Source organism: Diceros bicornis, chromosome 34 (assembly GCF_020826845.1).
Source record: "Diceros bicornis minor isolate mBicDic1 chromosome 34, mDicBic1.mat.cur, whole genome shotgun sequence".
Classification (NCBI taxonomy): domain Eukaryota; kingdom Metazoa; phylum Chordata; class Mammalia; order Perissodactyla; family Rhinocerotidae; genus Diceros; species Diceros bicornis.
Genome location: NC_080773.1, coordinates 23,618,055 through 23,627,465, shown reverse-complemented (window position 1 = coordinate 23,627,465; position 9,411 = coordinate 23,618,055). Strand labels below are relative to the sequence as shown.

Sequence of the window (9,411 nt, the reverse complement as noted above, 5' to 3'; positions counted from 1 at the left end):
AAATCATATTTTTCATGAAAAACTACTATTTTATGTCCTTGTATATTAGATAAAGTATGTTCCATGGTAAAAATAGTTGAGGCAAAAGAAGAAGAGAGCACTCATAATTTTACTGTCAATTTTATTGTTAATATGAGTGATCAAATATTTCATTACATACAATTTCTTAAGTGATTTATTTTTTTTTTTGCAAAAATAGGGTCTTATAGCACATGGTGAAATAGAAAATGCCTTTTGTCACCTAAAAATGAACTACAGATGTTTTCATATCTATTTACAAGCTCATCTTTGTTAATGCCTGCATAATATTATAAAGCTACATTTTATTTTAAAATTCCCTTAGTGATTGATATTTTGGGATTGATTTCTATTTTTTGGACCACTATTAACCATGCTGAACTGAACATTCTTGACCTGAATGTCATTCCAACTAAAACCAGGAAAGCACAGATGTATCTATTGTGACCAATACTAGTCAACATTATCAGGGGGTGGGGAGGATGTCTAACATATGTGATAATGCAAAAAGGAAATTATCCATAAGTCTATAGAAAATAATAGGCAAAATTATTTTATGAATGAATACTTAAAAACTGCTAGGAAAAAGTAAAGGTTATAAGTTTTAATAGGAGAATCTGCCTATGTGGCTGGATATAAGATAGACATACAAAGTCAACAGTTTTTCTGTATACTGGTAAGAACCAACCAGACACTGATGGAAAAGGAAATCATTCTATTTTACATCGATGATAACACTTTGGAGTTAAATCAGCAAGAAATGTGCACAACTTAAAGTAAATGATAAAATCATGTTGAAGAACATAAAGCAAGTTCTAAAAAAATGGACTATCATGCCATGTTTTTCGTTGGAAGACGCAAGAATAGAGAAATAAATGTCAGTTTCAAATTTTATTTTTCAGAAACTATAACTCACTTTCCAGAAATCAGAGGTAAGTTGACAATATTATTATTAGATAACCTTCACTATTAAAGTACATTTTCTTTTAATTTTGTAAAAATGGGGAAATCAGTGAGGTCTTTTTTCTAGTAAAAAAATCCTTTTTTTCTCCTTTCATAAAATTTAATATAAATACCTTGTAAACAGATAAAGAAAAATGAGAAATAGAAGTCAATCTGAATTTTCCCTGGCACTAAATTCTTCTACTCTTAATTTCTGCCAGTCTAATAGAGAATACCTGATTTTAAAATTCTTATAGAAAAAAATGTCCAATAGTAATTAGGAATATTATGAACAAAAATAGTGCTTAGGTAGAGAAACACCTTGTATTATCAGATATTTAAGCAAACAATAAGTATAGTAATATAAATAGCATGGTATAATATAATAATAAGTAATATTTTCAGATGCTTGCTGGCTCCAGACTCTGCTCATTTTATCACTATGATGTCCTACTTCTCTAATAATTTCAAGAAAGTTGATAGAAAATATAGAATGGATCCTAGGATATATTAGAATCTAATACATGGTTTTAAATGTATAGATGTTTAAATGTACAAGTGGTTTATTTTATCATCAATTTGTCATTATTGAATATCTACGTGGAAGAAAATAAAGTTGCACTCCCCTCTTGCAATATATACAAAACTAAATTCCTGTTTAATTGAACTTTAAATATAAAAGAAACAAAATCATCTAATTTAAGAGGAAAATATAGGTATGCCCTAAGGATCAGGAGATCTTTTAAAGCAAGACAAGGATCATTTGCTATGAAGGTAAACATTTAAAAAGTGCATAAATTCTTCATGCTGGTGAAAATCCAGGTAAAAAACCACATTAGTGGAAAAAATGAATTGCTATTGTCCTTTGAGAAAGCAATACCCATCGATGTTAAAAACTCATGTACACTTTAACCTAAGAACCTTGCTTTGAGGATTCTATTCTATAGAAACAAATGCTTCTGTAAGGATTTACATGCATGGAATGTTTGCTGCAGCTTTATTTACAGAGGGGAAAAAAATCTGGATATGGGAAATATTGAGTAAATTGTGGCAAAATCCATATCACGGGATATCAATCAGCAGAAAGGAGTTAGAGCTACAAAAGTTAAAAGGATGTCTATGATCTGTTAAGTTAGAAACTCAAGTTATGGATATAAAGTATGATTCATTTTCGGAGGGAGCAGATATCTGTGTATGTCTGCCTGTGGGGGACATATATACATATATATATACACACACATATATATGTATATTACATGTAATATGTTATATATAATATGTATGATTACATATATATGTTGTATGATTATATATATGTTGTATTGATGGATATGTGTGTATATATATATGCATCCATATATATATATATCTAGATAGATGTATGTATATCTATCTAGATAGATAGATACTAGATAGATCCATATGGGCATGGAGAGAAGTGTGAAAACATACAAACCAGGCCATATACATTTTGTGTGTGTGTGTGAGTGTGTATAATGGCAGAAGAGGGTGAAGAAAAGAGACACGGGGGAAAATTGTTTACTAGATAAATGCCCACATTTGTGTCTCTAAGCTTAGGGTAGATTTCTGGAACTGGGGCCAAATGCTAAACAAAATTTCAAGACTGTTTATGCCATGGAAAAAAGTGAGACAGGAGCAGGGGCATAAAACAAAACAACTTTATTAGAAGATGCCCAACATCTCTGCTGTTATGTGACTCAATAACGTGCAGTAGAACCACGGGCAGTGGCTCTGATTCCAAGTGCAACCACCAGTAGGAGGAGAGTAACTTTGTAACATCTCAACTAATACTCCCAGAGAGGAATGAAGAATTTTTGTTTTCTCTAGATGGCAAATGTATCTTTCCATTCTACTATAGAAACGGAAAGTTCTATGACTGTGTCAAGTTCAAGGCAAAACACAAGTGGTGCTCCTTAAATGGGACTTACCAAGGGTACTGGAAGTATTGTTCTGAAGAAGGTGAGTGTCTTGCCTCTGCATACCTCAAGGTGGTAATTCTGGTTGTCACCAGAGGTTTGGGGAGATCCCTAACAGGGTTCTGAAAAGGGAATCCACAGTCAATTAAATTGTGAAAATAAAGTATGCACAGTTCTCTGACAGTGTGAAAATCACATTGCACTCAAGATATATTATGAGGGCTTCAACCACACTACCTTGAAAAGAAACCTTTCAGTAGAACCTCAATCCCCCACCAATAATGTTCCCTTATGCTTTTGGTGGACCAGAGCAGAGCAGATGGTGCCGGGTGGGAAGCGTGTGTGCACGCTATGGCAAAGAGGAGTTACAAAATGGAAAGATTTCTTATTCTGATTGCTTCTTTCTTCTCTGTAGATTTTGCAAAATGTGTGTTTCCCTTCTGGTACAGACGCATGATCTACTGGGAATGCACTGAAGATGGGGATGCATTTGGGAAACAATGGTGTTCGCTGACCCAAAATTATAACAAGGACAAGGTTTGGAAATACTGTGACTGATGGTGGGATTTATTGGGGGTGGCGATGAAGAAGTTTAATCATTCTCATGGGAAGGAATCTACAGTCTTTGTTGAGAAAGGAGGAGGTAGGACCCTCGTTAAAAGAGTTTTTTCCCCAAGATATGAGTTGAAGGTGATCTGATTGTAAATAACTTGGGGTTTGGATTATGGATTATGGATTATGGGGTTTTGATACGGAAACCTATATTCTGGCCTCAGCACTTTTACTTGCTGTGTAAAATTAGGCCCCCTTTAAAAAAATGTGTATGGATTTTGGGTGATACTGATGTGTCAGTGTAAGTTCATCGACAGTAACGAATGTACCACTCTGGTGGGGAATGTTGACAACGGAGGAGGCTGTGCATGTGTGGCGACAGTGGGTATATGTAAAATCTCTGTATCTTCCACTCAATTTTGCTGTGAACCTAAAACTGCTCTAAAAAATAAAGTCTGTTAAAAATGTGTTACTTTAATACAGAATTTTTTAAAAAACAGAAAAAAAAGTTATAATTGAAGTGGGACCTGATACAGGTTGTGGAAATTACTAAAAGAAACCTTAACTGAATTCGAGTCAGAAAGGCCTGCAGGGGGAGCTCTCACACCCTATTACACATGGTAAATGACAACAACTAAGAAGAGACAGGCACCTGCATCAAAAGGAAAACTACTTTACTACTGGAGGAAGATGTCCCTCCTCACCCAGCAACAGCCCAGCCAATGAGGAATGCCTCAGCTCAGCCAGTGAGAAGCTGTTGCTGCCTGGAACTGTTTCTTTCCCCCCAGGGACTTTTGTTTAGAACAAACTCCCCCTTTTTGTCTATAAAGGCATCTCCCTTCCTTTGTTTCCTGGATTTGCCTACGGTTTGCCATCGCATGCACATCCTGGAATTGCAATTCTTTTGGCTGTCCCCAAATAAACTCATTTTGAGATAAAACAACGGGCAAATTTGCATTTTAAGTTTATAATGCTGATGAGATAAAGTGTTAGAATGAGGCTCAAAGCAGCTCAGATATGAACCACATGGACCAGGGTGATGAGGCTGAAGGGAGCTGCGTACATGGTACAGTCCACGGCAGTTTACTCCAGAGTGGGGTCATAGTTTTCTGGAGCCATTCAGGAAATAAACAAGTTTTATTTCTTCACAATTATAGTTTATTGAACACTTGTGACAGGTACTAGCTTTGTGCTTTACACACATCATCATTAATCTTTATAACAACCCCATGAGGTAAATATTATTGTCACCATTTTCAGAAACCGTGCATCAAGTGTATTAACTAATTTGCAAAGAGTTACATGGCTATAAGACTTTTATCATAGAAAAAGGTTATAAGATCAAAAAGTTAAATATAAAATTACCTCATGACCCAGAAATTCCATTTGTAGGCATATGTTCAAATAAATGGGAAGCAGGGACTTGAACAAATACTTCAGTGACAATGTTCTTTTCAGCATTATTCACAATAGCCCAAAGGAGGAAGCAATCCAAGTGTCCATCAACAGAGGAGTGGATGAACAAAATAGTAGTAGACCCATACAATGGAATACTATTCAGCCATAAAAAGTAATGAAGTTGATACACTCTACAATGCGGACAAACCTTGAAAACATCATACTAAGCAAAATAAGCCAGACAAAAAGGAAAAAAATATTGTATGATTCCGTTTATATGAAATATCTAGAATAGGCAAATTCATAGAGGCAGAAAGTAGAGGTTACTAGTGGCTGGGAGAAGGGAACAATGGGGATTTCTTGCTTTATGGGTACAGAGTTTCTGTTTGGGGCGACAAAAAAGTTTTGCAAGTAGATAGTGGTGATGGTTGCACTGTGAATGAGAGTAATGCCACTGAATTGTGCACATAAAAATGGCAAATTTTATGATATAATAGCTATATCCACAATTTTTAAAAATTAACAATGTAAGAAAAAGGTACTAAGAGTTATAAAATTGACTTCTATCCTGGGATGCAGAAAATATACCTTTCAGAAAATGGCGCATCTCAATCATGGGCATGCATTTATACGTTTAATAATTGTCCTCCACCAGAAGAGTCTCATTTACTGCAGTTTTCCGTTACTTCGCACAAATATTAACATGGTGTGGCTTCTCGTTGGCTATTCCAAAGCAAATTTCGATATCTTGAAAGATTCCCTTACACCTCCCGGACCGTTCTTTCTTGCGACTTATTGTTCCTGTTTGTGGTCTTCTGACAACTGCAAAGACACACAAAATGTCCCACCTTCACCCTGAGAAATCAACGACCACTTAGCTGATTTTCCGATATCCGTGAAATGGCCCTTTGCAATGATTGACATTTCACTTATAGCTACTCTCCTGTGGTTGAAGAACCATAGAATCTTCACTTTCACCTTCCACCCCACCCCACCCCACCCCTGCTCCATGGCACAAGCAAGAGATGTCCCAAGAGAAAAGATTCTTTATTTATTGAAAATCTACTATATGTGAGGCAGTGTAACCGTTGGATTACATACATGGTCTCACTGAATCGTCATAGCAAGCTTGCAAGTTTTGTTTACTATTTCTCTTTTATGGAAGAAGAAATCAAGGCTCAAAAGAAATCAAATTAAGTAGCTTGCCTGAGGCCCTATAACTAACTTTGGGAAGGACCTGGTCAGGGTCCACTGTGAACTTCTCCTTCTTTTTCTTTCCCATCTCTTCCAGGGACTCCAGAGGTGGGGTCCCCTTTCCCTTCATCTGCTTTGTCATTCCCAATCATTGCCCCTTATAGGGAAAACAGATATTTTTAGGTTAAAAATGACAGTCCTTGATTAATTTTCAGATTGTCAGCTGTTCAAATACTTCCTTAAAATAAGTCTGTTCTCTTTTTGCAAGTTTTAGAAGACGTTTTTGAGATAAGCTTATGAAGGTTTTTTTTTTTTTTTTTGCTCTTATCTATTCCTGTTTAAGCATTTAGGATCCTAAGAAACTATTGACATTCTTCCATAAATGCAATTTGCCTCCAAGGGTCACATGAAAAATAGCCGTCAAATCTGTGAAGTAGGCTTTTAAATTTGTTTCCATAATGCAGGAACAATACTTAATCCCCAAGAAGTCAGCTGTTCATCCACCGTTTATTTTATAGTGGACTTACTGAAATATAAAACTTCAGACATTAGTGGGATGGGAAATGCCATAAGTCCTGTTGAAACATTAAATTTCAAAGTGCCATATAATAAGTATTTGAATTCTTGTTTTTGCAGGTTTTTAAATTTTAAAGTCTTCAAGAGAAAAAAGACACAGAAAACTAACAATCTAAAAAGATGTATAGTTTAAACACATCTTTTGGATCTAAACAACAGATTCTAGTGAAAAATAGAGTTATCTTGTATTTAACAAATAAGTTATCTCTGGTAAATGCAGGAGTCTTTGTCTGTCTTGTTCATTGCTGTATCCTCAGCATCAAGAAACAGACATTGACGTATAGAGGATGCATAAGAAATATTTGTGGAACGAATGTCAGAATCCTAGCAGCTGGGATTCCTGAATGCAATATTCAGGAATATGACTCTCTGTTACTCTCATCCAAGAGCAAATGACACAGAGACAGGGGCAGTTTAGATAGATTCTGGTGGTCATAGAGTGTGCTGGACTTGACGCCTAGAACCTCCATGTGAACCCTCTGCCCCATGCCCCCACTTCACCCAGATGTAGAGGAAATGGCAGAGAACTCTAGAGTCAAAAGAGAGGAGAGCCACCACACGGAAGGACGTGAGGCCCTGAATCACTGCGGGGAGCAGAGACCCTCCTCCAGGACCTGCACTTGGCAGGAACCAAACTTTTATTTTCTTAAGCTTTGAAGTTTTCACATAGTTTTCAGTAGTCATAATCCTCTCTTGATACACCTTCCAATAAGTTGCTATTCTGTCTAAATTAACCAATGCCCGTTTTTGTTGTTTGTAATCAAGATCCCTGACTAGTCAAGCATGCTGTCTGATTGATTTTTAGTCCTCTATTCGTGCTGGGAGATCTAGAGATGCATCAAAGCATAGCATAACGGTTAATGGTGCTTACCCTGCAGAGAGCTAAAACTGGGTTGGAATCCAGTGTCCACCAATTATTACGGAAATTTTGATATTTACTTACCTTCTCTATTATTTACCTTCTCTAAGTACCTGCTTTAGAGTTCTACCCTATAGGATTGTTGTGAGCAAAATTAGATACAGATATAGATATAGATACAGATACAGATATAAACAAAGACCTATGAGAGAATAATTTTTTGTTGTTTCACACCAGAGACAGACAAATACTGTATGACCTCACTTATGTGTATAATCTAAAAGAGCTAAACTCATAGAAACAGACAGTAGAATGTTGGTTACCATGTGCTGAGGGGTGGGGGAAAGGGGTAATGTTGATCAAAGGTACAAACTTTCAGTTATAAGATGGATAAGTTCTGAGAACCTCGTGTACACTACGGTGATTATCATCAACAACGCTGTGTTTTAAACTTGAGATTTACTAAGGGAGCAGATCTTAAATGTTCTCACCACACACAAAAAAAGAGTAACTGAGTGAGGGGTTGGAGATATTAACTAACCTTGTCATGGTAATAATTTCACAATATGTACATGTGTCAAATCATCACGTTGTACACCTTAAATTTACACAATATCATATGTCAAATATATCTCAATAAAGCTGGAAAAAATAAAATAAAATATATGTAAAAATAAATAAATAAGAAAAGAATCATCCTAAAACAAAACAAAACCCAAACCCTCAGAAACACCCAGAATAACGTTTAACCAAATATCTGGGCACTGTGGCCCAGTCAAATTGACACACAAAATTAACCATCACAATAATCAACAAGCAGGGAAAACCAGAGAAACTTCAGCTACCGAAAAGGTGATGCAAATAGGAGGGTTAGTCTCTGAGAAAAGGTGGAAAATCTGCCCTGTGGTTCACGGACTTTCAAGATTCTATTAATAATAGTAATACAAATCATCGTCTGTTGAACGTTTGTGTTTAACTCCATCCAGTGCCAACTGACTTACATAGTTTATCCTAATTGATGGTTGCAATCACCTGGCAGAATGGGAGAAAACACTGACAGAGGTTAAGCGACTCTCTCAAGATCACAAGAATGTGGAGCGGAGTTTGGATCCAACCCTGTCTGTTGGACTTCACAGCAATCCTCCCTTGTAGACCCTATAACTGTACACTCATGTCCCATACTAAAGACCCCAGATATTAGCTTTCTATCCTCGGTAACATTTTCTCAGACTTTCATGAGAGGAAGTCGAGTATTTTATTGGAAATAAGGGTTTTAAAGTCAGAAAGACCTGGCTGAAATCAGTTCTGACACTCAGCTGGCCGGGCACAGGTTAAAGCCCTCCACGAGCTTGGATTTCCTTATTTGCAAAATATCTTGAAATTACGTCATAAGAACTAAATGGTCTGATACATATGAAGTGCCCATCACAGTGTCTGCAGGTAGTAAGCCCTCAGTAATTGGGAGTTTTTAAAAGAAAACACTTCCTATTGCCTTGCAAAAGGGAAATAGATGAAGTCTACTTTCTTGGGAGAGTGGGGAGAAGTTGCATGTTTGAGATTGGGGAGGATATAGGGGAGAGAAGAGGTGACAGACTAGTTTAAGGAAGGCATGGGAAACTAAGATGGGAGGGTATCTGTGCCAGTTACATCTGAATCTCAGCCCTCCTCCAAATTTGTTCCTTCCTTGGATCTCTTTCGCTCTCTCTGTGTCTCTGCCTTGGAGGTAGCGGTTTCTCCCTACATCTGCTATACCTGTATTTTTTAGGGTCCTCTTCATCCCTTCTAGTAGTTAATCCTTTTTACCAGTTATAATATATCTTTATATTGCATGTTCCCTATTTAAATTACAGGCATAGTCTCTGTCTCGTGGTCGGACACTGAAGGATATGTCATAAATCTCATAAAACCTCATGACTTCAGTATCCCCATAGGTTA

The 9,411-nt window shown here is 36.6% G+C and overlaps 1 protein-coding gene across 1 annotated transcript; it reads left to right on the top strand.

The window, feature by feature from the left end:
• Nucleotides 1-856: 856 nt before the first annotated feature.
• On the top strand, nt 857-3,455 carry LOC131397636 (binder of sperm protein homolog 1-like). Its single transcript, XM_058530725.1, has 3 exons — nt 857-950; nt 2,809-2,940; nt 3,313-3,455. Exons 1-3 carry the CDS (start codon nt 857-859, stop codon nt 3,453-3,455), a joined length of 369 nt encoding a protein of 122 aa, XP_058386708.1.
• Nucleotides 3,456-9,411: the final 5,956 nt, after the last annotated feature.

Excerpts from the sequence above, each read along its gene's own strand:
- LOC131397636 (XM_058530725.1), top strand. The coding sequence starts at position 857 with ATGTTTTTCGTTGGAAGACGCAAGAATAGAGAAATAAATGTCAGTTTC. Across the intron at positions 951-2,808 it reads TCACTTTCCAGAAATCAGAG|ATGGCAAATGTATCTTTCCA; the intron begins GTAAGTTGACAA and ends TGTTTTCTCTAG. Across the intron at positions 2,941-3,312 it reads GAAGTATTGTTCTGAAGAAG|ATTTTGCAAAATGTGTGTTT; the intron begins GTGAGTGTCTTG and ends TCTTCTCTGTAG.